The sequence below is a fragment of the Nicotiana tabacum genome, chromosome 10 (genome assembly GCF_000715075.1).
Source record: "Nicotiana tabacum cultivar K326 chromosome 10, ASM71507v2, whole genome shotgun sequence".
Classification (NCBI taxonomy): domain Eukaryota; kingdom Viridiplantae; phylum Streptophyta; class Magnoliopsida; order Solanales; family Solanaceae; genus Nicotiana; species Nicotiana tabacum.
In genome coordinates, this window is record NC_134089.1 from 91,190,804 (window position 1) to 91,218,479 (window position 27,676).

The following is a 27,676-nucleotide window of genomic DNA, read 5'->3' on the forward strand; positions in this document are numbered from 1 at the left end:
GTCGGTACCAAAATCAAGAAGCAATGCTTAATTAAAACTCTATTTATGTTCTGGTTTTACCAAAATAACCTATAATTTTATATATTTTAGGGCTATTTTGGTCAATCAATTTTGTATTCGTACTTTTATAATAATATAGATATAAATAGATAAATATAGATATATGTCATAAATTTATTGAATACACAAATTTTTTTACTGTTGCCAATCTCACCAACAAGTACATGCATGGATTCGGATATGAGAGACCCTACTAGTCCCCAATTGTGTTTACACAAGGGCTGCAAGTCCGAACACCACTTTATTAAAAAATGACTTAAAGCCAACAAATAGCATTTTGGGCATATGCCCGTGGGGCTTCTTCTCTTTGTTCACTCCTACTTCTGGAAAAAAGTTGTCCATTGGCAGTTGGCACTGCATGCTCCCCTTTCCAAGCCCGCTATTTTAAGGAAGCTCGATAAATTAAAATATGTTATGAGATTATTTATTTCACCTTTTATATGAAATAAATAATTTTATTATTTTTGGTGACAAATTTATCTTGAAATTAATTAATACTTATAACCAAATGAATAATATAATTTTAAATTCTATTCCGAAATTATTATTCTTATTTTTTGTACCAAATGACCTTTAAGTTTCTAGTTCGGGCGAAGAGAAGATTGGATTTCATCGAACCTATTATATGCTTATTTTTTTATTTTTGTAAGAGATTGTTTTTTTAACTTAGAATTCGTAGCCTCCTAGTTATACAAAGACAATCCTTACCTTTATCCCAAACATGCTATTTTCTGAAAGTCAAATATTTGAACACATTAGACAAGTGATGATTACTTTAATAGTAAGTCGTCATCACCCTCAACTTATGATTATAGAATCCCCAAAATTAAAACATCATATTACAAAATAATGAACACCGGTGGGTCATACTCGGAAACTCAGAAGTAATGAATAATGATTGAGCTGACAATTAGGCAAAAGTCGCTTTTAAATATTCTGTTTGCATCCTTCACAACATGCTTCATCAATATCTTTCTTCATTCTGGAAGTCACGAGTCGTAACATAATTAAGTGAAAATTTCAATTAGTAGTGACTTTTGATTCTGAATAGGAGTCTTGTCGTAATTGGTAAAGTTGTTGTCGTATGATGAGAAGGTCACGAGTTTGAGTAATGGAAACAACATTTTGCATAAATACAGGGTAATATTGTGTATAATAGACCCTTATAATCCGGTCATTCCCTAGACTCCATACGTAGCGGGAACTTAATAATGCATCGAGCTACTCTTTTTGAATTTGCATTTTTTCCCAAAGCTACTCTAAAAGATGTTATTGCATGCCTCGTATAGCGACAAAAATCTTAGTACTTCCATGTTTAGGTTACTAATAATATTTTGTACAATTAAATTAAAACAGTATTAATTAGGTCTCTTTTATATTTTTTCAGTTATTTGCAAAAATTAATAAATCAATTATAATTATTCACTATAGTTAAGATGACCAAACCATAGCGTGAGACAAAAGACAGTGCATATGCTTTTTAACTCGTCTGGACATTGGAATCTCCGAAAGTTGTCTATGGATGATTATCTTTCCCAAAAAAAAAAAAAAAAAAAAAAGAAAGGGGAAAAGAACTTTATTGTTGTAAAATTATCTGACTTGGGTTTGTAGTAGGGGGTAATATAGTCAAGTTACATATTTCAAGCTGTATTCAACCTTCGTAAATCTAGGAAGTTTAGATTTTGGGTTGGTAACTGCTAGCTGTATTTCAAAATGATACTTATCTCAAAAGTTACGAATAATCAACTGATTTTATAATAACTCCTGTTATAAAAAAAAAATAATAAAAAAAAAATAAAAGGTTGAATCAGTACTTTAGCCTAAAGTATTTGAAAGCAGTTGAGAGTTGCAACAGTGTTGTGTTTCTGTAACATTCAGAGAGAGAAAGAAAGAATGTGTGCTTCACTCTGACTGTTTAATTTCTTAACAGTGAAAGTGATTTCCATATTAGGGTATGTTGAATCTCCTCTTCTTCTTGATTTCTTACTCAATTTTTGTTTTCCAGTTACTTTTTGCTACTATTATTCTGCTTTAGGACTCTGAGAAAAAGAAAAGTTTTTGCATGTCTTTCTTGTTCAAATTACTGTAGATTCAGAGGTTTGAGTCCCAAAAAGTTAAACTCCCTTGACATGTTTAGCTTTTGACAATCATTTGCAAATTATGGTGTTTTTTTTCCTAATCTTTTAACATGAATTGACCACGTTCTAGTTTCAGTTATTCTTCTGTTCCGAAAAAGAAGAACAAAGGTTCCAACTTTGAAAATGAGTTCCATCTAACCGGATTTAAACTTGATAGGTTCAACCTTAAGGTTCTTAGCGTTGAAACTCGTTGTAGTTTTAAAATTATGGGTATAGAATTCAAAATTGTTGAAATTTTAGTAGTTTTTCACATTTGTATCTATGTTCCGTGTCAAAATACTTGGTTCTGTTGAATCTATAAGTAATAAACTCCATCAGCCTTTGCTTATTGTATCATAGGTTCGCTTTAGTTTGGATTTTATGTAAAAACAAAAGCTGTATATGGAATTAACGAAATCATTGTTGGCGTACCTATGTTGTTGCCAGTGGCGAAGCCACATGCTCATCCTTCGTCAAAAATCACATTGTGTATTTAGGTAAAATATTACGTTTTAGAGGTATATAACACAATATTGATCACTTCTTTCAAATTTGAACATCCTTGCAATAATTCCTAGCTTCGCCACTGGTTGTTGCCTATATATGATCATTTGATGTACCTTTCTTTGGCTTATAACTGCAATTCTTTCTTTTGTGTTCAATTTGCTACACATGATACAGTAGCTTGCTGCAATGGATCCGTTTGAGGCAGCTAAACTTGTGCATGAGAGAATCCTGAGAGTTGAACCCGAGCATGTTACAAGGAAGATTATTGGCTATATTTACTTGCAAGACTTCCCCAATCAGGAAATGATTCGGTTAGCATTAGGCCCTGATACCTTAATTCACAACGTGATCCAAAAGGCAAAAAATGCCCTTAAACTAAACTCAACTTCAATGTTTTACAATCCAGTTTCACCTTCTATAAATCCAGCACATGTAGCAGATCCCTTAATGCAGTTTGCACACTTTTCACCTCTTTCATCATGTTCGCTTTCATCAGCTTTTGATGTAGCCTCCTCTTGTTGCGAACCTCAACTGACTGACAAACGTTCTCAGTTAACTGAAATGCCTTACTCCGACCATGAGCCTTCGCAACGGTTTCTCCAACTTGAAGAACGAACGGACTTTGAAAATTTAAATTACCAAAGTGATTACTGCTATCCAGAAGCAGCCTTTATCAGGCGCAGCAGAAATTCTCCAAGTTCGCTTAAACTTCCAGTTAAGGCTTGCCACTATTTCAACAAGGGGTTCTGTAAAAATGGTACTAGCTGTAGGTATTTTCATGCTTATCCATTTCCGGAGAGCTACCATCATATGGTTGACCCTAACTTATGTGAAAATGGTGATGAAGATCAAGTACTTTCACCTGGTTCCCTGGAGAAATTAGAGCTAGAGATAACGGAGCTCTTGAAATCCAAGAAAGGGCATCCTCTTTCAATTGCATCACTTCCCATGATGTATTATGAGAACTATGGGAGAACCCTCCAAGCGGAAGGGTATCTAACCGAGAGCCAGAGACATGGTAAAGCTGGTTATAATTTGACAAAGCTTCTTGCTCGATTGAAGTTTGTTCGCCTGATTGAAAGGTGTTTGTTACCTGGACTCTTGCATTGTTTTATTTAGTCAAACGATCCTATTTAACTTCTAATATGTTTAGATGCTATGCTACAGGCCTCATGGACAACATTCTGTAGTACTGACTGAAGATGCAGCAAAGTACATGGACTCTCATGGTGAAAGAAGTGATCCCGGTCCTATTGTTAGTGGTTCACGTCAAATATATTTGACATTCCCTGCTGAGAGCACTTTTACGGAGGAAGATGTCTTTGATTACTTCAAGTATGCAACCGAACATGTGATGTTTTTGTGCTTTTCCTTTTAGTTAGCGTTCAATATTTCTCTGATCTTCGGTTTTTGTTTTCAGTACTTTTGGCCCAGTTCAAGATGTAAGAATGCCATGTCAGCAGAAACGGATGTTTGGATTTGTTACCTTCTTCAGCGCAGATACTGTAAAAATGGTTTTGTCAACAGGAAATCCACATTATGTGTGTGGTGCTCGCGTTCTTGTCAAACCTTATAGGGAGAAGTCAAAGCTATCTGAAAGGTACTCTTATACTCTTGGTTAAAGTCAACCTAAATGACGGCCTTTTTTTAGTGCCTTATGGGTTCTAATCATACTGCAATTCCTTAATGACACATCTCGATTGCTCGATTAAGTTGATCTTTATACTCTGCATGCTTTGGTAAGGGAATCCTGGTGTTACACTGAGAATTCAGCTTCTTCTTTTCTACCATTTCCTTCTTGTATCTATGGAGTGAATTACTCTTGCATTTTGTTCATTTTAACTGATCTTTCCTTTTGATATTAACCGGATAATAGTTTCCAATTTAGATCTGATATACTTCTACTAGTTCACAATGGTCAACCTGTCTAATCTTATTTCCTTTCCTGCAGGAGACACCAGGAGAAAATGGAGTCACCAATATATTACCACCTACATCATGCTGATTTGGATTCTGGGCTACAAGAAAGTAAGACAGTTGCACTTGAAATATTGCTCATTTGACATTGTAGACTGAATGAAATTTCTTTTCCTTTTAAGGTTTAGTTACCATGCAGTGTGGATGAACATCCATATCTGTAAAGCCATTTTATAAATCCTTCTGCATGCTCTATGCATTTTCATTTTTTTTAATACATATCGTGGACTGTCAACAGGATTGACATACTCCAGACTGCTAAGGAAGCATATAATGGAAGAGCAATCCCTTGAACTTGAGTCTAGGCGACTTGCACAGCTGCAGTTGTCGCAAAAATCCATGGTCGCACTGTCCTATTTCGACGCTTCCATGGATGAATTTAACATTTCTCAGCGTATGTATATGCTCTTTTTATTGTTATTGACTTTAACCACCTGCCTTCACTTTTAGTACACTGATTTTCTGTACTGCAAGTACACTGAGCGTTGTAAGTTCTTGTCAGCAGAACGGTTCAGCCATCTATCAGATGTTCAGAACAGTGGATACTCGGATGAGGATAACCCCACACATTCAGGAAGCCATTGTGCTCATGAGGAGAGGTATATACTGGAGTTATAAATTAGTTCTGATAGTCATCGACTCGCATATCTCCCAGTATTTTCTAAAATCTGATAACAAGTCCTCTCTTCACTTTGATGTTACTTGCATAGCAACTGAATTAACAAAAAAGCTTGTCTCGATGTTTCTTTACTTTGTCTATCCATTTGCTGTCATCTCGTTCCAAAATTGCACAGAGTATTTACATTTCATTATGTTCTGCATCCACAGAACAGGTCCAAATCTTATGTCAAATAGTTCGAAGGTAGGTCCTACGATAATTGTGTGTGTAACATGACAGTTCTGGTTACTGATTAGGCTGCCTAGAAATGGGGTTTTGCGAGTCATTTTTATGTTCTGAATCTCATCTACTTGTACGTCTTCGTAAATTGAACCTTGTACTTCGCTTGGACTCATTTAGTTTTTTTTATGTTGTATTACTACAGCAATCAAGGAAACAACCTACCAGACAGTCCATTCGCATCTGCAGTAACGAGCAGCATATCTGCAGTCATTTAGGTCCGGTGACACCTTATATAGGTATACAAGTCTACTTCGAAGCCAGCATCTTGAATTCGAGACAATGCAAGTCTTTTGTTCCTCCGACCCCTTTCGTTCACGAAGCTAAAGGCTTTTGCTGATGTAGTGCATATAGATAGAGGAATATCAGAAGTAGATCCTCCACACGCCCGGGCTAAATTAACTTGGCCAATTAGGAAATACCTGATACACAAAAACGTACATGTAAGAAAGTTCATAGGTCTTTTCTTTGCTTTTTCTAGATGTTAGGGCATAGCATAGACAATAGGACAGAGGTAGTTGTCCTTGGGAAAGAATGTAAAACTTGTTATAAATATATATTATATTATGGATGTTCATTTAGTACTCCGTGGTAAATAAGCTTCCTGAAGAAGTTTATCCATATGGCACTCCGCCGTAAATATGGTTATCTGTTTAGTACTCTATTGGAAATAAACTGAAGAAGCTTATCATTTCGGTACACCGTTATGGATAAATATTACCCCTGGCAAAAGATTATCTATATCGGGTACAGTAGCAACTTACACAGCAACTTGCAGTAGCAGCTTACAAGCAGCTTACACAGCAGCTTGCAGTAGCAGCTTCATAGCAACTTCCTTTCTTCTATAAATTAAGGAGGTTTCAATTCATTATGTACATGAATTTGAAGTTGAATAATAAATCTCTCTCTCTCTCTACTTGTCTTTGATTTCTTTACTTTTAAGTCTTTATTTTATAACACGTTATCAGCACGAGACTCTGTTATTTTTAGCACTTACTTCAAATTTAATTTCGATTTCAGTGTTCATCTCCGATATATGGCGACGCTCTTACATCTGTGGTAGATCTTGTTCATTCCGAGCATCATAAGGCAGATTATATCCTTGATGTGGTGAGCTTTTCTTCTTGGCGGTAGAGATGTGGATATCACTTACGTCTGGAGTGGCCAAATTTGTGTGAAGTAATTTGAGCCTTTTGCTTATATTTGGTTTAATATCTTTATCATCGCTTGCTTGGTTATATGCTACGTATACAATACCTATTTTGGTATTTATTTCCTTCATCCTAATTATTATAATAAAAGATTATAAAGTGGATAACATTGTTAGATCCACTTATACTCCAGCAGAGTTTGCAAGAAATATACAACCACCAGAAGTGGTTATGTTTCGTATATCTCATTGTAACTAAATTTTTGTTAACCACCAGAAGTGATATATGCCTATGGCCACCAGAAGTGATAATTTAGGCTTTCTATGGTTACAATTGAAGATAAGCTAGAGAAAAAATTTCTCTATATTACTTGCATGCCTCGATTTGCTCCTAAAGCAGCAATATCTTAAAAAAGGTTCTAAGCCGTCACACAATTTGGTGTGATTAATGCACGCTCAAATAATTATGTTCTGTTCCCTGAAGGATGGGAACTTTTGATAAATATTAATCCATTCCTGAAGTGAATGTGATAATATTAATAAAGCTCGTAAATATGAATGCGCTTTTGATGTGAATATATTACAATTCGCCTCCAGAAGAGGTAATATGATTGAGGGAATATATACTCATTTTTTCGTATTTTAAATTTACTCCTAAAGAAGCAACACAATTGAAATTTTCTCCTGAAGCAGGAAAATATTATGAAACTGTGTCTTTATGTGCTTAAACAAAATAATAAGCTATTCAAAGTTATTTTTGAAGCGCATTTTCATTCTCTGGAGTGAATGAAGAAATACCACACCCTACCTCGTGAAGAGGTAGAATAACAAATGATATAAATCTTGTTTTTGTGGCATAAAGATCATTGCCGCACGTACCCGTTGTACGTAAAATATCTTGAATAATTTTATTAAATATCATTCTAAGGCAAAAAGCATTCTTGCAGAGTGCTTTGTACTACAACCACATTAATATGTTATAGTTAGTTATCGAGTTCCCCGAAGGAAATAACAACTCATGTATCTTTCCCTGAAGGATGTAATGATTATGTGGTTGCCGCTTTGATATAAAATATTCAGATGTTAATGGCGTTTCTCCCTAAAGGAGATATTTGTCACAAAGTTGGTGGTAAAAATACTGAAATTCTTAATTTTTTACATTTATAAATTTAGAATTGTCTTTATAATGTTCATTTTATTATGATTTTCTCTCATGATACCAGAAGTGTCTGAGCAATATTTGATAGTACAAAATATATCAACAACTCCTGAAAAGCTAACTGTTTGTCTAGAAGACACATGACACTAGGTCTGATAAATATTTGATTGTGAAAAATAAATTGAAGGCTCCCGAAGAGCTTATATGCAAATTTGTCATTCATATTATATGATTGTGGCCAAAACATATGTTGTAGTAAACCCGAAGTTTACTAATACAACTGGCTATCATATTGAGACTACAAATGATTGGAAGATTGAAAATCTTCACGTTTCCACAATCATAGGGGGTAAAATAATATGTATATGAGAAGTTACCCACATTATTCTTCAATGTGTACTATATGATGTATCATAGTAAACCAGAAGTTTACTAATACAAAAGTTTATGCCATAGTAAACTAGAAGTTTACTAAGAGATAGCACATGTCATGATAAACTTGAAGTTTTCATTTGCCATTTTTTGAGCTATTTGCGAATTCAGATTAGCATATACTGAAGAACTAGAAGATTCTTCAAGAATTCTCTTGTGTTGTTTGTTCTCATAATAAATTGATTATACCAGCTAAAGTTGGGACTAATATCCCTAATTCTGAAATATACAAAAGGTGAGTATGGGCTCATTCACCTATCATGTGAACCACTTATAGATGCATATATGAGATGGTTACATGTGCGATTATTGTCAACCTGCAGTTTGGCATGTGAAATTGTTTTTCTCAGTTATGAGAATAATTTTCAGATTATTAAATCAAGATAGTTCATCTTGATGATGCTGGTTTATATCCAAACTGGTTTAACATTGAATACCTCATATTAATGGTTAAACCATTGCTTATGAGAACAATGATTCATGTGTTGGTCTAAGATTTTCTAAATTGCATATAGCAGCACTTGTATGCATCAGACCAACAATTATGATAAGTCCTCCCCTCACAATGGTTTAGGATCAGAAACCAAATATTTTTACTATCTTTTGATGTGTGGTATATGATTAATTTCTCTACCACAATGCACAAATATATGTTTTCCAAAGAAGATTAGGGATATATGTTAGTTTTTCTAACATTTGGGGGATGGAATATACAACTGAAAAATATGCTACATGAATAGAATTATCATTAATATGATCCTCACTTAGAAGATAATTCAAGTAAAATGCCAGAAGCATTTGCTGATCCAAAAATAAATATTATATTTCAGCTGCAAATGTTCCTACTAAAATTTAAAGTCCCTGAAGGATAGAGTTTACTGTACGCATGAAGCGTATTAGACCAATCGATTCCAAAGGTAATAATCCTTGAAAAAAGATAAGGAGCTAATGATCAAAATGATCATAATGAGGAGGAAATGAGCTCTAGAAGAGCCCACGACATAACATTTCATGAAACTCCAGAAGAAGTTCAGGTACCTGAAAATAAAGAAAGTAATGAGATCTCAACAAGTTATGTCACTTGCGAACCGATACAAATTAATCGTCGACGATATATTTGATACAATATAGTGTACAATATTGTAAAAGATTGTGAGGATCAGACCTGTAGTCCAGACACCTGAAAATGTCATGCCATTTAAATGCAAGTCATAACCTATATGACTAATTTGATTAAATCTCTATAAAGATCCCTGAAGAATTTAAAATGCTTGAAGCATATAATTCAAAGTCTCAAAAAATGTACTCGATCTAATTATAAAGATTTTTGTCCGGTTTAAAGCAATCTGGGCGTATGTGATATTATCGCCTCAGTGAATATTTGCTGAAAGAAAGTTACATAATGTTATTTGTCCATGTATTCAGAATTTGATATACTTGCTGTTTATGTTGATGACATAAATCTTGTTGGAACTCCAGAAGAGCTCCAAAAGGCAACTGAATATCTTAAGAAAGAATTTGTGATGAAAGATTTTGGAAAGATAAAATTTTGTCTTGGTCTGCAAATTGAACATTTAGCATACGGGATCTTTATCCATCAATCTGCCTATAGAGCAAGGGTCTTAAAATACTTTTACATGGACAAAGTGCACTCATTGAGTACACCAATGGTTGTTCGATCACTTGAAGTGGATAAGGATTTGTTCCGACCTCCGGAAGAGGATGAGGAACTCCTTGGTCCCGAAGTACCATATCTCAGTGCAATTGATGCACTAATATATCGTGCTAATGCTACAATGCCTGACATAGCATTTTCTGTTAATTTACTAGCAAGATATAGTTCTTCTCCTACACGGATTAAGGATTCGTTCTTACCTCCATAAGAGAATGATGAACTCCTTGGTCCATCTCCTCAAAAGTTGAATTTGTAGAGAATATTATCCAGCACTATTTCAGATCGATTTAAATTAATCTCATCAAAACCAAGAAGATGCTACAAGTCATTTCATTGAGTTGTTTGCAACCTGCCTGCATCAGCTGCATGCTTGTAGAAAACTTCAATGGAGTACTAAATGGATAATCTTCTTTAGGAAGATTATCTACAGTGGAGTAATAAATGGACATCCACAAAAATATTTTCAAAATACTCCTCCTTCGATGTTCAATATTATGTGCCTCGTTAAAACTTTACTAGGAAAAATTCCGTGGGAAAAAATCCTAGTCAACGAAAAAGAGTACACTAATAATATACATTGCAAGCAGCCTCATTAAAAACCTTACCAGGAAAAATCCAGTGGGAAAAAATCCGAGCAAGGGAAAAAGAGTACAGTGCAGAGACTTGAATATTTGAAACAAGGTTTTCATTAGGGGGAGTAAAATACGCGATGCACTCTTTTTTCCTTATTAAGGTTTTTTCCCACGGGGATTTCCTTATAAGGTTTTTAATGAGGCACCTAGCAATGCGTATTACTAAATATGTGTACTCTTTTTCCTTCACTAGAATTTTTTCTCACAGAGTTTTTCTTAGTAAGATTTTAATGAGGCACATTATCTTTTAGTGAACATTCAAGGGGGAGTGTTATAAATATATATTATATTATGGATGTTCATTTAGTACTCCGTTGTAAATAAGCTTCCTGAAGAAGTTTATTCATATGGCACTCCGCCGTAAATATGGTTATCTGTTTAGTACTCTATTGGAAATAAGCTGAAGAAGCTTATCATTTCGGTACTCCGTTATGGATAAATATTACCCACGACAAAAGATTATCTATATCGGGTACAGTAGCAACTTACACAGCAGCTTGCAGTAGCAGCTTACAAGCAACTTACACAATAGCTTGTAGTAGCAGCTTACACAGCAGCTTACACAACAGCTTGCAGTAGCAGCTTACACAGCAGCTTGCAGTAGCAGCTTACACAACAGCTTGCAGTAGCAGCTTCACAACAGCTTCCTTTCTTCTATAAATAAAGAAGGTTTCAATTCATTATGTACATGAATTTGAAGTTGAATAATAAATCTCTCTCTCTACTTGTCTTTGATTTCTTTACTTTAAAGTCTTTATTTTATAACAAAACTATATAAGTATAAACTTTAGTTGATGGAGGAGATTAGTGAAGATGCAGGGTTAAAAGTATATTCATGATCTCTATGAAGTTTGGGAGTCTAGCTTAAATACAAGCCTCTTATGTTCCTTTTTGAGAAGAAACTTCATCACCAAGGTGCAGACATAAATTTTGTTCTGTTTGGGGTAATAATACATACTTTATCCGGTCTACTTTAATTTATTTTTTGCCTATTTTTACACATATTAAGGAATTCTCTTTTTAGCATTAATTAACATCTGAATTTGTTCATTGGAAATATAATAGATACTGTAAGACTCTTTACTCCAAGGGTAAATTTTTTTTTAAAAAAGTTAATGTATTCTTGATATCTGAAAAAATTAAATATTGTGAATCACAAAAAAAGAGCCAAAAATCAATTAAAGTGGACCGAAGAGAATATTTTCTCCGGTCCACAATAAGTGACCAATTTGCTTTGGGCACACATATTAAGGAAATACTAAATTTTAGATAAAAATAGTTAGTGTGACTAAATTACCCTTAATTAAATGATGTATCATAGTTAATGTGAGGAGTAAAAAATTTTTTAGGGATACGTATATTTGAATTTTTTTATTATATAAATGAATATTTATTTTATGCTAAAATAAAAAAGCAAATTGGTCACTTATTATTATGAATTGTTGGAATATAAATTAACCATAATTAAATGATAAAAGTGGCTAGATTGTTTTTGTTGGGTAGGTGTGTTTGTGTTAGTCTGTGAATAATTTAGTGCGGAGTAAAATTAAGGTTGGCGTGTTTGACTGGTTTGTGAAGACCGAGGGAGAGGTCTCACCGCAGAGTACAAGAAATGTTGATTAGTCGGCCTCTGCTGCCAACAAACAGAAAAATATCCAATTGGTGGGTGTTTCGGATGGTAGTTACGTAGCAAAGGTTAACACCTTATTTATTTTAAATAAATACTATTTTAAAAAATTATATTCTATAAATACTTTTAATGTTTATAGCAAAATATCTAATTTTGGTTACCTCCTACCCCTAAGCCACTAAATACGCTATTCAGTTACACTATTTTCTTTCTCTCTCTATTTTACTTTGCGGGAATTTGCACAAACAAAAGAGCAGACCGAGTACCCACGAAGAGAAGTCGGGATGGCAACGTCGACCGGCAAAACTGGCAGCAACAACAGAGATGGTTCAACGAAAACGATGGTGGCTGATCAAATCACTCAGTCCATTCAGTCAATTCAGTCCACGTCCAATCTCCTCCATCTCATGCTTCAGTCCTCTTTTGCCCTTGTCCTTTTAGCTATGTTTCCAATTTTATTCCACAAAAGAGTACTCTTCTACAAATAATCGGCACCCTACTATGCAATTACGCTGATCAGCTTCTGCTACTGATACATCCAATTTTGCTATGCCTGCTATCTTTGGCATAGGGTCTCCAATGGCTGCATATACATACATGTTGGGAACAGTGAGATTCAGGGTTTTTGCTCGACGGCGGATTCGCCGGAAATTAGGGCTTGTTCTTGAAGAAAAACGACGGAGTTTGGGGTTGAGCAACTTAATTTTTTGTTAATATATTCAATATATTTTTAATGTATCACGCTGTTTTTTCATGTATTTCATTGTATTCATTGTCTTTTTTTCCATTGTAATTCAATGTATCTCGCTGTATTCCATGTATTTCATTGCATTCACTGTCTTTTTTTTTTCCATTGTATTTCAATGTAATGTATTCATGTATTCAGATGTATTATATAATTTCTCCGAAGATTGCTATGTTTTTGGGGTATTTTTCGGTTGAGAATCTTTTTTTATAACTAGAAATACAAAATTTGTGTGTTGTAATTGAGTTTGTTGAGTTATATTAGGAGTCTATTATGTTAATTGATTCACTTTTCATTTAAAAACAATGTAATTCCCCGTTTCACGCCGTGAATACAGTCGAATACAATAATCTATCCAGCTGTAATCTCATGTTTCATGCCATGAATACAGTCGAATACACTCGAATATAACAACTGATTAGTTGGACTTCTCTGATTCACGCCTGTTTTTGCTACTGTATTCATGAATACAGTAACTTAAATACATCAAATACATTTTATAACCACAAAAAAGATATCTATAATCCATAATATAGTAAATGATATTTATAAATGACTAATTACTACTAAAAGATAGTCTTTTATGAAAATTTCCCTAAATATTATTACAAAGGGAAAAAGACATTAAAAAGTGACCTCACTGTCCAATCATCACCTGCTTGCAGCATGTAATTAGATTAGATGTTACATTCAGTGGTTGTATTAAAATAGCTTTATTTCCTCCGTAATTGCCGGAGAAATAATGAGGTAACACTGATATTTTCTCGATCAAGAGATGATGAAACCACTATGGACCAGTTGTCATGGGCAAAAGCCCCTTTAGACAACTTGGGCCGTCGGCCTTATGAATGGGCTACCAATTACATGAGTTCTAAGAGGGAAATCAGAAATAATACCATTAACAACTGCTGACTGAAAATTAGTGGAAATTTAGTCGTAAAATAAAAGGCATGGCTTCCTGACCACTTAAACTTGGAGGATTTGCATATATACCTGTTTTTTATATCACATTTTAATTTGTACACACTTTGCAAAAACAATTGCAAGTGTATCCGCTTTTTCGCATAACTTCAGCATACATGGCTGAAGTAGCAAAGGTAATCACGCAAAACTTCAGCATTCTAGTAGACGGGCCTGAAGTAGCAAGTGTGCTGAACCAAGCGTTCTAAAGTTTTTGTTTGTAATTGCTGAACTTAAGCATAGTAGCTGAAGTTTTATTCTCTATTTACATTGCTGAAGTTTTTATTTTTGTAACTGGAGAACTTCAGCTCTAGAGCTGAAGTTTTTGTTTTGTAATTGGCGAACTTCAACTCTAGAGCTGAAGTTTTTATTTTGTAACTGTCGAACTTCAGCTCTAGAGCGAAGTTATTTAGTTCATTTGTAAAAACTTCAGCACTATATAAGCAATGGACATTTTATTTCTTATTGCATACAACTATACAAGTAACTTGGTGTTTCCTTGTCATGGGCAAGATGCTAAATTTGTGGTGTATTGCTTTCACTTCAGCGTGAAGTTAAGGGTGAAAAAGGACTTGGTGCCAAACAATGACCACTTGCAGATCCATTCGTATTTCTTGAATGGAATACAGTAGTGTAAGAAAATTTTTGTCTTATCATTGAACCAGTTATGTCTACACAAAATTTTAATAACTGAAGTTCCATAGCAGCACCAACAGCAGCAAAAGAAGCAGAAGAAGAAGAAGAAGAAGAAGAAGAAGAAGAAGAAGAAGAAGAAGAAGAAGAAGAAGAAGGAAGCAGAAGAAAGAGGAGGAGGAGGAGGAGGAGGAGGAGAAAGAGGACTAAAGTTATTTAAAAAGTGGATACAAGTTAAATTTTTTTAAAAATGGGTATAGATTAAATGGGGGTGACCAAATAGGGCACCCCGTGCAATTTTACCTTAAACTTGTAGGGTTTTTGAAAGCCGATACATGAACTTTGGGTTTTCCCATTTGAACACCTATACTTGAGAAAATGTCTACTAGTAAACGCCTTTTGACCGTTGACTATAATTATGTGGCAATATTATAGCTGATGTGGGCAATTGCATGTTAATCATAGGTATTAAGCGCGTGAATATGATAAATAATTTTAAAAAAAGATAAATAATTAATTTTAAAAAATAGAAAAATTCATCGGGTCAGATTTAGAGAAAAGTCACCCCCTCCATTTATCTTCTTCCTTTCCCGTCTTTTGCCTTTTATTCTTAATTAAAGCCATGACCAAAATTTTGATAAATCAAACTCAAAAGCTCCATATTCAGCCCACATATCTCACTATTCTTCAATTTTTAACCATTAATCACACTCAAAACTCCATATTAGATAAAAGTCAACATCCATTATCATAAAATAAATTCATCGAATCAAGGAAGATGAAAGAGATTGAGACAAATTTTTGGAGTAAGAATGGGTAATAAGAAATTGAAAAGCAACAGTGTTCGTTGCTTTTTGATTTGTTAAAATTTTTTGTTGATCTGCTAGAAAACATCGTGTCAGATTTCAATCATAGTAAAAGTTATTCGCCACTTCCTGATTTTTCTCTCTGATATTTGGGGGTGGTGATTTTTGTCTCTAATTTTGTGATTTTTTCTCTATGATTTTTGGTGATAAAAGGTTGGACTTGAAGGTTTTGCATATATTTCTTATTTTGTAGGTGAGAAGATGATAAAACAGTGGAAGTGAAATGTATTAGGTAGGAGAGAAAAAACAATCGCATGAGATATTTAACCGATAAATTTGAAGGTTTTCAGGTCATTTTCCAATTCGGGAATATTTTTCTGGTGGGTTCCGAGGGAGTGGAAGTCCTAAGCAACTGCAATATTTCACAAAGGCAAGTACGTGTACAATGGTGAAAGCTCGGGAGGTGGTTTTATGGCTTTCGCTTGCGCGATGAATTACACACACGTACTGTCTCTTTAAACGATCTTGCAACAGGGAAGGAGGAAGCAGTTCTTGGGGTACAAGGGTTATATGCAGGAAAAATTAATTTGACAAAAAATAATAAAAAAATAAAAGTGGGACCTTGAACATACAGGTGGCCACAAATGTGAATGAATGAAAGACGTGGCTATATAAAATATTAAATTAAATCCATGTCAGTAGCGATTGAACAACACACACCATGACAAGTGTTTATTAGTAGACATTTTCTCAAGTAGAGGTGTTCAAATGGGAAAATCCAAAGTTCATGTATCGGTTTTCAAAAGCCCTACAAGTTTAAGTGGTCAGGAATCTATTACGCCAAAATAAAATTTGAACAAAACAACTCTTAAAAGTCCGGGAAAATTCCAACATGGAGTTCGAATTTTTGACGTATGAGATTCCAGCATAATGTTTTGAAATTTATAACGTGCTGGAATTCTAATATAATATGGTGAAAGTTTATACGTAGGAGTTTCATAATCCAACATATTATACTTGAACTTTCTGTATTTCAAGTACGATGGTTTCACTTTACAAGAACAAGGGTGATATCCAAAATTGCAACAATTATAGGGGTATCAAGTTGTTGAGTCACACTATGAAAGTTTGAGAGAGGGTGGTGGAGGCTAGGGTGAGAAGGCGCGTGTCTATTTACGAGAATTAGTTTGAATTCATGCCGGGACGTTCGACTACGGAAGCGATTCATCTGGTAAGGAAATTAGTGGAGCAATACAGGAAAAGGAAGAAGGATTTACATATGGTGTTTATTGACCTTGAGAAAGCGTACGATAAAGTCCCGAGGGAGGTCTTGTGGAGGTGTTTGGAGGTTAGCAGTGTTCCGGTAGCATACATTAGGGTGATTAAGGATATGTATAATGATGCTAAGACTCGGGTGAGGACTATGGGTGGTGACTCAGAGCATTTCCCTGTGGAGATGAGGTTGCACCTGGGATCGGCTCTTAGCCCAGGCGATGGATGTACTCTCGCGACACATCCAAGGGGATGTGCCTTAGTGCATGCTATTTATCGATGATATAGTGTTAATTGACGAGACGCAAAGTGGAGTTAACACGAGGTTGGAGGTTTGGAGACAGACTTTGGAGTCTAAAGGTTTCAAACTGAGTAGAACTAAGACAGAATACTTGGAGTGCAAATTCAGTGACGGGACCCATGATGCAGACGTAGAGGTTAAGCTTGCTGCTCAAGTTATCCCCAAAAGAGCGAGTTTTAAGTATCTCGGGTCTATTATCCAGGGTAACAGGGAGATTAATGAAGATGTTGCACATTGCATCGGAGCGGGATGGATGAAGTGGAGGCTCGCTTCCAGTGTTTTATATAATAAGAATGTGCCGCTAAAACTTAAGAGTAAGTTTTATCGTGTGGTGGTTCGACCGGCTATGCTGTATGGGGTTGAGTGTTGGCCAGTCAAGAACTCCCATGTGTAGAAGATGAACGTAGCAGAGATGAGAATGTTGAGATGGATGTGTGGGTGTATCAGGAGAGATAGGATTAAGAATGAAGTTATTCGGGCCAGAGTGGGAGTAGCCTCCATGGAGGACAAAATGCGAGAGTCGAGGCTGAGATGGTTCGGACATGTTAAGAGAAGAAGCATTGATGCTCCTATCGGGATGTGTGAGAGGTTGGCCATGGGGAGTTTGAGAAGAGGTCGAGGTAGGCCTAAGAAGTACTGGGGAGAGGTAATTAGAGAGGACATGGCGCTGCTTCAGCTCACTGATGACATGATCATGATAGGAGGGTGTGGAGATCGAGGATTAAGGTAGAATGTTAATGGGTAGTTTTTAGTTGGTCACCGATAATCTTAGTAACATGCATGTCCCTTCATATTCTTAGATTTTTATAACATTATGTGGTTTTGTTCGCCTCAGGTATTGTATTTCCCGTTGCTATTATTTGTTACTACTTATCTTTATCTCTCCCTTTTTCTTTTCTCTTCTTTCTTTCTTCCTTACTTGCATTCCTCTTCTTATTCTTGCCCTTCCTGAACCGAGAGTCTATTGGAAACAACCTCTCTATTTGCATTAGGTAGGGATAAGGTCTGCATACAGACTACCCACCCCAAATCCTACCTGTTGGGATCATAATGAGTTTGTTGTTGTTGTACTTTTATCTACACATATGTAGTGGCTATTTTTGAATAACTTAGATTTTTTAATAATCACCTCTAAAAATGGCTATTTTGACGAGTTGTGAATGATGGATCCACGCGCCTCTAATCAATGTGAAATTGCATTTTCCGATTAAAAACCAGGTCAGTGTCCCGAGAGTGACTAGAAAGAGCAGCAGCTAAGAGGAAAGAAGAAGGAAGATGAACACAGACATAACAGCATCGACAAAGCCCGAATACCCGGTTATAGATCGAAACCCACCTTTTACTAAGACCGTACCAATTTCAACACACTTGATTACCTCCGTCTCACCACCATCTCCGGCATTTCCGTCACCGTCGGCTACCTCTCCAGTATACTCCTACCTCTCTTTTATTTCTTATTAATCAATCTATCGACTGAGCTTTGTTAATGATAATTCTTTTTTGAATATGGCCAGGAATAAAACCAAGGATTAGGGGACCGTCAATGGTGACAGGAGGTTTAATTGGGGTAATGGGTGGTTTCATGTACGCTTACCAGAATTCTGCTGGCAGGCTCATGGGATTTTTCCCCAATGAAGGAGAGGTAGCCAAGTACAAGTACAAGATTTAACTACTTTATCTTTTATTTCAGGACCCTTTTCTGGATTTATATTTTTTTGGACATGTTAAGAAAATAGTAGCATTTCTCTTTTCTATATGTTAACTTTGTTGAAAATTTTATTGTCAATAATATCAGTATGTGGTTACTTCGTCACTCTATAATTGCTTGTTTTGCTATGAATTAAGTCTCTTGTTGACGTGCTAATAGTTGATGATTTGATTATGCAAATTTTTCTCTTGTATTTGTGAATAAAGTTTATCATATGCTCTTCACATTCTTCATTGCACCAGTTGTTCATTGAAGTATACTGGAGTTTCATTTTCTTCTTTGGACTTGTTCTGTCTCTGCTTTTTTAAAACGAGGAGGATAGGATGGGAACGAGGCGGAGTCCTATTAAGCAGCTTCACGAGAGTTATACCAGTAATATAGGATCATGATGGGGCTGGTCTTTTGATTTATTCTTACTATCACATCCTTCTTTAGCTTCTTGAAGCTGAATCACTCAGTTTGTTTCATCAGTGTATTGCCCTAAGCTTTAACTTTTGAACTAGAAAACTTTCCTGTTTAATTAATAACGCTGTCATGTTTGTTTTTCCACTTGGAAATGATATAAGGGAGGAAAATGGAAAAGTACCCCAAAAAGAACATTTTAGCACTTGAACATTTATTTTCCAAGAAGCAAACCATTCTTGTGAAAGTTTCTTTTATTACGTTTCATCTGGTAAAAATGCTAAAAGAGAATAGCAACGATGACAAGAATGATGTTCATGAGAGCACTTATATTTAGACTTATTATGGAAGAATACTAAAAGATTAGCATATTTACGATACATCTCAGAGGAAAAAAAAAATACTTTTGACACTTAGCTTAGCAGTGTAAGACTAGCTAAATTTTATGAAGGCAGTTGTAAAAATTCAAAGAAGCAATAAATCTGAACTAGAACAGCTAAATATTCTCCATCTGCATAGTAACTCATCTTCACGAGTAGAAACAGATGCTTTTGCAGGTAGAGGCGGATCCAAGATTTGAACTTTATGGATTCATATTCGAAATTCTACTACATCCCATCTAATTTACTGGGTTCAAAATCTATTATTTGTACTTATTTATTGAGTTTTTTGATAAATATACAGGGTTTGAGCCAATACTATGGGTTCAGATGAACTCGAAGTTTCTATTCTAGATACGCCCCTGTTTGCAGGGAGTCGGTTAATTGAGAAGCGGGAATGCTTCTTAACGAGGGCGTATTGCAGGCAATGACTTGCTTTTAAGCTCTTGATGCTAACACTTTTAGTGTAGGTCGGATATTGAAGCAAGTGCTCATCCTTGTTGAAGATGATGTCATGCTCAAGGGACAGGCAGTCCTAAAGATTCAACTATTGTTTCATCTTTAAAAGAGAGGGAGAACTTAGCTAGCATGAGAAAATTCGTGTTGGCAAACACTTCTTAATCTTTTGTAGTTTATTATTTTCTTTTATATTTGCCTGTGGTGTTTCGGTATGCACCTCTAAAAATGTACTTTTTGCTAAATCAGGATTGCTCTCTGGAGCAGATTGCTTTATTAGCCCTCCTTGGTTACATACTTGCATTGGTCTGAGCCTCATATTCACGATTTGGCAGGTGAGGACCACCTTTACATGTGTGTGCGCGTCAGCCTAATTTTCAATTTTCCTTTTGCCGTTTGATGGATTGTTTTCAACAGAATGTGGCATGAAACGAAGTCTATCCGACTTGTTTTGTGCGAAGGTGGGTGACTGAAGGATTCACAACTAGGTTGTGGAGATCCCTGCATTATGTATTAGAGTTAGTTTTAGTCTTTGTATCCATTGTCTGTCTTTTTCAACATTTCTACAAAGGGAATGGTGTATAGCTGCTGTATGCCAGATTGAGATCGACAGTGTCATAAATTTATTGAAATTTGATCCAGATCATGTATTTGTCTTAAGAAATTTATTGAATATGTAAAAATTATTAATTTAGAACCCAGTAACTTAAAAGAATTAGAACCTCGAACCCATAAGCTCTAAATCCTGATTTGTGTAAGTGATCAAGTACAAATAAAGAGAGGGAGAGGAGAACAAGAAAGAAGGGTCCACCGGTGGCTGATCTGTCAAAGAAGAGAATTTTGGAGATAATTTTACTTCTATTTATTTTGAGAGGCATGTGGATTTGATTTTATTGAGATCACTAGGATACAGACATTGTATTTTGTATTATTTATATTTGTTTAGGGTAGTTGTACTTATAGCATTACGAGTAGTACCAAATAGTTAGTTGAGTTAGTTAGATTTCCTAAAGTTAGTTAGTCAGTTAGTTGGGGTATGGGCTCCGTTAGTTTTTCCTCTAATTCTCTTCTGCTTTTGCATTGTATATATACACTTTAGTTGAGCTAATGTGATTGGGACTTTCATTTCCAAATTCACTTTTCCTTCATCTTGCAAATGCTCTCGTTTTCAGTCTTCTCCTCCAAGTCTCCACTCACGTAATTGGAGCTCTTCTTGAGCTCAATTGCATATTTGCTTTGCTAATTTGATATGGTATTAGATCATAGTTGATCCTATGCGCATAAGATTGGTGTAGACCATCGTTAGCTTGATCTGCGCATCTCAATTGCAGGTAATTTCCGTCTTTGCGAAAAGTTAGGGTTCTTAGATCTCTGTTTCTCTTTTCTTCTTCTCATCTCAAATACTGTTGATTGAGTAATCCTCATGGCTAATGATGAAGAAATCGAACACATCAATGTGGACTCAAGCAAGGAGTCCAATATTGACTCAAATAGTCCATTATACATGCATCCATCGGATAATCCTGGTGTAATAGTGGTACCAGTCCCCTTTAATGGGATTGGATACAAATCTTGGAGACGGAGTGTGCTTCAAGCACTGTCAGTTAAAAATAAACTAGGTTTCATTAATGGTGATTGTAAGAAACCAGATCTAGAATCTCCAAAGTATAGACTATGGGAGAGATGTGATGATATGGTCACCTCATGGATTTTGAATTCCTTGGGGAAGGAAATTGCTGATAGTGTGGAATACGTTAATGATTCTGTCGAGTTGTGGAAAGAGCTGGAGGATCGTTATGATCAGACGATTGGCGCAAACCTGTACCAAGTTCAGAAAGAGATTAATGATCTGTCGCAGGGAACACTAGATATTACTGGGTACTATACTATGATGAAGAAGTTGTGGGAAGAATTTAGCACTTTAAGTGCAAAAACACAATGCAGTTGTAATTGTACTTGTGGAGCCAAGGAGAACATGCACAAAGCTGAACAAGATAGACGATTGATCCAGTTCCTTATGATATTTATTGAAGTGTACACTATGGCAAGGGGGAGCATTCTCACGATAAATCCCCTGCCATCTTTGGCCCCAGCCTTCTCTTTGCTGATTCAAGAGGAGAAACAAAGAGAGATCAAACCTAACAACCAACTGATGATCGAGTCTGTCTCTTTAAATGTAAATACCTCTAAGCAACCCACTTTCAAGACCAATTATAACCCAGGAAACAACTATACATCCAATAGTAGACCTCGTCCTGTGTGTGAGCATTGTAGAAAGCCGGGACATACCAAAGATAAATGCTATAAACTCCATGGATATCCTCAAGGCTTCCAGAACTCTAACCAACCTTTCCAAAATAACAATCAGAGGTTTCAAGGAGCTAATCAGATCTTTCAAAATCCCAATCAAGATTTCAGGTTCAATAGAGGAAAAAGAACAGTAGCAAATGTTCATGGTCCTCCAACTGATATGATGACTAACAATGGAGATGAGGGTGAGCACCATAATGAGAGTCAGGGAATGAGTTTCACCAAAGAACAATATGGTCAACTCATGAGCTTGCTGCAACACTTCAAAACCAGTAGTGGAGGGGAGGATCCCAACAGTCTGAACTTGAGCTCTGGAGCTGCCAACTTTGCAGGTATTATAGTCTGTACCTCTTTAGTTGATTTTGGTAAATTGTCATGTAGGTGCTTTAAATCTAAGATTGATACATGGATACTAGATTCAGGGGCCTCAAATCACATGACCTTCAATAGATCTTCAATGTGTGACATTACTATCTTACCTTATCCCCTATTAGTCGTATTACCAAATGGTTACAAAGTTCGAGTAATAGTAGTTGGAAGTGTGAAACTTGCACCTAGGATTGTGTTACACAAAGTCCTCTTTGTCCCTTCTTTTAAATACAATCTCATTTCTATTCATTTGTTGACCTTACATCTCAGAGGAATTGCATTCTTCACTGATGGTATTTGTATGTTGCAGGCCCCTTCACTGAAGAGGCCTCTGGAGATTGGTAGAGTCAAGGATGGACTTTACCTCTTGTGCTCTCAATGCTTGAAACACAAAGATGCCAGTTCTTCTTCTATTACAATCAAGTCTTTCGTTCCTTGTTTGTCTGTTCACCCATGTGATTTCCAAGATGCTTACTTTCCATCTGTACGTAATCTCTTTTTGAATAAAATAACATCTGCTAGTAGTGATACTGACGTAAATGTTCCATCATCTGTAAATAAAGTTAGAAGTTGTGTTTCTCTGAATTCCCATACATCTCATGAGAATGATATTCTGTGGAACAATAGACTTAGGCATGTGCCTTTTGTGAAAATGAAGAGAATAACAACCTTTTGTGTGCTCAATATGCCCTATGGCCAGACAAAACTGACTACCTTTTCCTTAAAGAACCAGCACTTCCAGTAATATTTTTGAATTGTTGCATGTCGATCTTTGGGGACTTTATCACACTAACACTCATGATAACTACAAGTATTTCATCACCATGATTGATGATTTCAGCAGAACTACATGGACACATCTTTTAACTTGCAAGAGCAATGCAATTCAAGTCATTAAAGCCTTTATTTCAATGATAGAAAATCAGTTCAAGACTACCATAAAAACCATAAGAACAGACAATGGTTTAGAGTTTGTCAACACAGAAAGTAACACTTTTTTCAGTCAAAGGGATCATTCACCAAAAATCCTGCCCATACACACCACAACAGAATAGTGTGGTGGAGAGAAAACATAAGTATTTGCTTGAAACAGCTAGGGCACTCCTATTCCAGTCAAAACTACCTTTGAAATACTGGGGAGAATGTGTGCTAACAGCAACCTACATCATAAACAGACTACCCACTATATACCTTAGAAACAAATGTCCTTTTGAGATCCTATACAAAAAGAAACCATTGTATTCTCAAATGAGAAGTTTTGGCTACCCGTGTTACCCAAATTACTTAAAGTCCATAGGGACAAGTTTGAACCTAGAGCTACTCCACATATTTTCATAGGCTATCCCTTTGGAGTCAAAGGGTACAAAGTTCTGAGTCTTGCTACCAAGAAGATTCAACTATCAAGAGATGTATCTTTCCATGAAAATATCTTTCCCCTTGCAATTGTTCCAAATGTTTCTTCTTTTCCTTCTGTGCTAAAATGTGTCCCTTTTGTTGACTTTGTGGATGATACTGATAACAATATTCAAACCAATATAGAAAGCAATCTAGATGGTGCAAGTCACATGGACAATGAACTGTCACCTGCTAGTAACAATGAAATATCACCTACTAGCATCACATCCACATCACCCCGTAACAATCACATTTTTTATAATCCTCCATTTCTAGAGTCATCTCCAACATCAAACCTTAATGAACTAGTTTTGAGTAATCACTCTCCTCAAACAAGTAATCAGAATAGTCCCAATCTTAGGAGAACCCAAAGAGAAATCAAAACACCTGCATACTTGAATGATTACATTCACAATGTACCTAAATTGCGTTCAAACAGTTGTATACCATATTTAAATACACTGTTGTCAAATCATCATTCTGTTTCCCCTGAGGTTCTAATCCATGATAGTCAATCATTGATGCAAAGTGTCTGTCAAGATAATGAACCTTCTTCATATGAAGAAACAACTATCAATCCTGCTAAGCATGTGGCTATGACAAAGAGTTTGAGGCATTGCATGCCAATAACACATGGGATTTAGTCCCACTACCAGCAGGGAAGAAAGCCATAGGCTGCAGGTGGGTGTATAAAGTGAAACATAAAGCTGATGAAAGTGTTAAAAGGTTTAAGGCTCGTTTGGTAGTAAAAGGATACACACAACAAGAGGGAATAGACTACACAGAAACTTTCTCACCAGTGGTAAAGATGACCATTGTAAGAGGACTCATAGCTATAGTGGTCAAAAGAGAGTGGAACATGTTTCAGCTAGATGTAAACAATGTTTTTCTTCATGGAGATTTAAATGAAGAAGTGTTTATGGAGGTCCCTCCTGGACTGGTAGTATCTGAACCAAGATCAGTCTGTAGGCTAAACAAGTCTCTATATGGCTTGAAACAAGCCACCAGACAATGGTATGCTAAACTGACAGAAGCACTATGCTCCAGAGGTTAAGAACAATCCATGCATGGTTATTCATTGTTCTACAAGAAGAATGGGACATCCTTGGTATATATAGCAGTATATGTCGATGATGTGATACTCACAGGAACAGATCTTGAAGAAATAAAGCTTTTGAAGAAGTTTTTATATGATAGCTTCAAAATCAAAGATCTAGGGAAACTTCAGTACTTCCCTGGCCTTAAAATTCTTTATAAGGATGATGGGGTCATCATTTCCCAAAGAAAATTTGTCATTGACCTTTTGAAAGAGTATAACTGTCTCAGCTGTAGTTCCTTATCATCTCCCCTTGATTCAAATGTGAAGTTAAAAGCAAAAGAAGGTCCTCTCTTATTAGATCCCAATTGTTATAGAAAGTTGGTTGGGAAATTGAATTTTCTGACTAACACAAGATTGGATATTGCTTTTAGTGTTCAGCATCTAAGCCAGTTCATGCAAGATCCAAGGGAACCACACTTGAAGGCAGCATATCACCTATTGAGGTACTTGAAAGCTGATCCTAGCCTAGGAGCCTTCTTCTCCAAAAATGCTGATTATACAGTGAAAGCATACTGTGATTCTGATTGGGCATCATGACCAGACTCGAGGAAGTCAACTACTGGGTATGTTGTTCTATTGGGAAATAACCCTATCAGCTGGAAATCAAAGAAACGGGAAACTATTTCCTTGTCGTTAGCTGAAGCAGAGTACATGTCCATTAGAAAGGTGGTTGGTGAGCTAGTGTGGTTACAAAGGCTACTTGAAGAGCTCACAGTCCCTTTCTCCAGTCCTATTGCAGTCTTCTGTGACAGTCAATCAACACTTCACAAAGGAAGGAACCCAGTGTTCCATGAACGAACGAAACATATTGAGATAGACTGCCATTTTGTTCGAAACAAACTACAAAAAGGTAGAATTTGACTCACGAGCTTGCTTTTCATTCTTGCATAAGGGAACTTTTTAGCTCAAAAAAACTTGACTATTACAATAAAGTGTTGTTATAGAAAATAGCTGTTAGTTAACATTTAAAAAGATAGTATTGAGATCATTAGGATACAGCTATTGTATTGTATTATTTATACTTGCTTAGGGTAGTTGTACTTATAGCATTGCGAGTAGTACCAAGCAGTTAGGTAGTTAGTTGAGTTAGTTAGACTTCCGAAAGTTAGTTAGTCGGTTAGCTGGGGTTTGGGCTCCGTTAGTTTTTCTTCTGCTTCTCTTCTGCTTTTGCATTGTATATATACACCTTAATTGAGCTAATGTGATTGAGACTTTCATTTCCAAAATCATTTTCCCTTCCTCTTGCAAATGCTCTCGTTTTCAGTCTTCTCTTCCAAGTCTCCACTCACGTAATTGGAGCTCTTCTCGAGCTCAATTGCACATTTGCTTTGCTGATTTGATATATTTATTAGTAAAATCTTTAAGAGCTTTATGACAATTAATAAGAAGAAGACTAGAAATACGATCAAGGTTATCAAAGAGATTACAAGGATTTAATCCATTGGATACCATTTTATCTAAAAACGGGTTGGTGCTTTACCGCAATCGAGTTAAGCAAAAGAGCAATAATTACTTATACTTTTTATGTAATATCTTTATAAAACTAATTTTACATCTTAAGTTGGTGTATAATTTTTATAAATCAATTTTCGTATATATTATTTTTATATAAAATTGTAAGTTAATTTTATTATAAGTTATAATTGTATAAAAAATATAACCATCACAAAAATAAAAATTGCAAATATAAAATATAATATGCTGTTAATAAAATATTCATTAAATAACGTAAAAATAAATATTTAATACAGTAATGATTGACATAGATTAAAATTTAAAATACACTAAATAATATAATGGGATGAGAAAATTACAACAATAATTTAGTACTTTGGTAGGTATAAAATAATATTTGCTTATAATTTATGTTATTTAAAAATTTATGGTATAATTTTTTATATTAAATGGTTACATAAAAAAGGAATATGATTAATATGAATATGTAAAAAAGAAAAAAGTTTGGATTTGTTTTATGAAATAAAAAAATTAATTTAAATAAAAGAAAGTAATATAATATAGAAGAGAGAAGAATATAAAAGAGAGATTCTTTTTTGGTATAAAAATAATGTAATGCGTTAGAGTTAGTTTGTACCCCATTTTGATGTTTATACCATTTTTTTGGTGTAAAAAAATGGTACAAGGGTGGGAGATACCCTCGATTGAGATCAATTCAATTTTCTAGTGATCAAAGCTTTGAGTAACTTTATTTCTTTATAAAGGCAGCTTGAGTAACTTAATAATCACAATAATTTGTCCACGTGGAAACTCTCATATATTTGGACTTAAAAGAGAGAGAACAAAAACAAAACAAATAATATAACTCGAAAGCGCAAACAATATAAACAAATTGCCTTTACAAAAATAAAAGATCGAAAGAAATAATTTATACTCCCTCCGATCCATAACAAGTGATCATTTTTTCTTTGACACACCTATTAAGAAAATACGGACTCTTAGAAAAAAAAATGTATTTTTCAAATTAACCTTAATTAATTGTTACCTTAACACATTGGAATATCTAAATAAGAGGGCAAATTTTAAAAAAATAAAATTAATTCCTTCTTGATTATGTAAATAAATACTTATTTTGAACAAAAATAAAA

General features: G+C 35.2%; 3 protein-coding genes and 1 long non-coding RNA gene across 7 annotated transcripts; all 4 read left to right on the forward strand.

Moving 5' to 3' along the window:
- Positions 1-1,780: 1,780 nt before the first annotated feature.
- LOC107807310 (zinc finger CCCH domain-containing protein 18) lies at positions 1,781-6,918 on the forward strand. 4 transcript variants are annotated; one of them, XM_016631663.2, is made up of 9 exons: positions 1,781-2,012; positions 2,859-3,766; positions 3,852-4,019; positions 4,105-4,284; positions 4,636-4,712; positions 4,900-5,055; positions 5,164-5,260; positions 5,705-5,798; positions 6,580-6,918. In XM_016631663.2, exons 2-8 carry the CDS (start codon positions 2,871-2,873, stop codon positions 5,775-5,777), a joined length of 1,647 nt encoding a protein of 548 aa, XP_016487149.1. In that variant the 5' UTR covers positions 1,781-2,012; positions 2,859-2,870; the 3' UTR covers positions 5,778-5,798; positions 6,580-6,918. The 4 variants fall into 4 exon arrangements, with proteins under 4 accessions (XP_016487149.1, XP_016487150.1, XP_016487148.1 ...); XM_016631664.2 differs by lacking the exon at positions 6,580-6,918 and having other exon boundaries at positions 1,782-2,012; positions 2,862-3,766; positions 5,705-6,136; XM_016631662.2 differs by lacking the exon at positions 6,580-6,918 and having other exon boundaries at positions 1,783-2,012; positions 5,705-6,136.
- Positions 6,919-17,989: 11,071 nt separating this feature from the next.
- LOC107807311 (uncharacterized) lies at positions 17,990-18,770 on the forward strand. Its single transcript, XR_012695633.1, has 2 exons — positions 17,990-18,382; positions 18,469-18,770. It is a non-coding gene; the product is annotated as an uncharacterized LOC107807311 (long non-coding RNA).
- Positions 18,771-21,323: 2,553 nt separating this feature from the next.
- On the forward strand, positions 21,324-23,324 carry LOC107807306 (uncharacterized). The gene has a single exon (XM_016631658.2). It carries the CDS (start codon positions 21,324-21,326, stop codon positions 23,322-23,324), a length of 2,001 nt encoding a protein of 666 aa, XP_016487144.2.
- Positions 23,325-23,403: 79 nt separating this feature from the next.
- LOC142165245 (uncharacterized) lies at positions 23,404-25,028 on the forward strand. The gene is made up of 3 exons (XM_075223841.1): positions 23,404-23,566; positions 23,918-24,587; positions 24,701-25,028. The coding sequence occupies exons 1-3, from the start codon at positions 23,404-23,406 to the stop codon at positions 25,026-25,028; spliced, it is 1,161 nt and encodes a 386-aa protein (XP_075079942.1).
- The last annotated feature ends 2,648 nt before the right edge of the window (positions 25,029-27,676 follow it).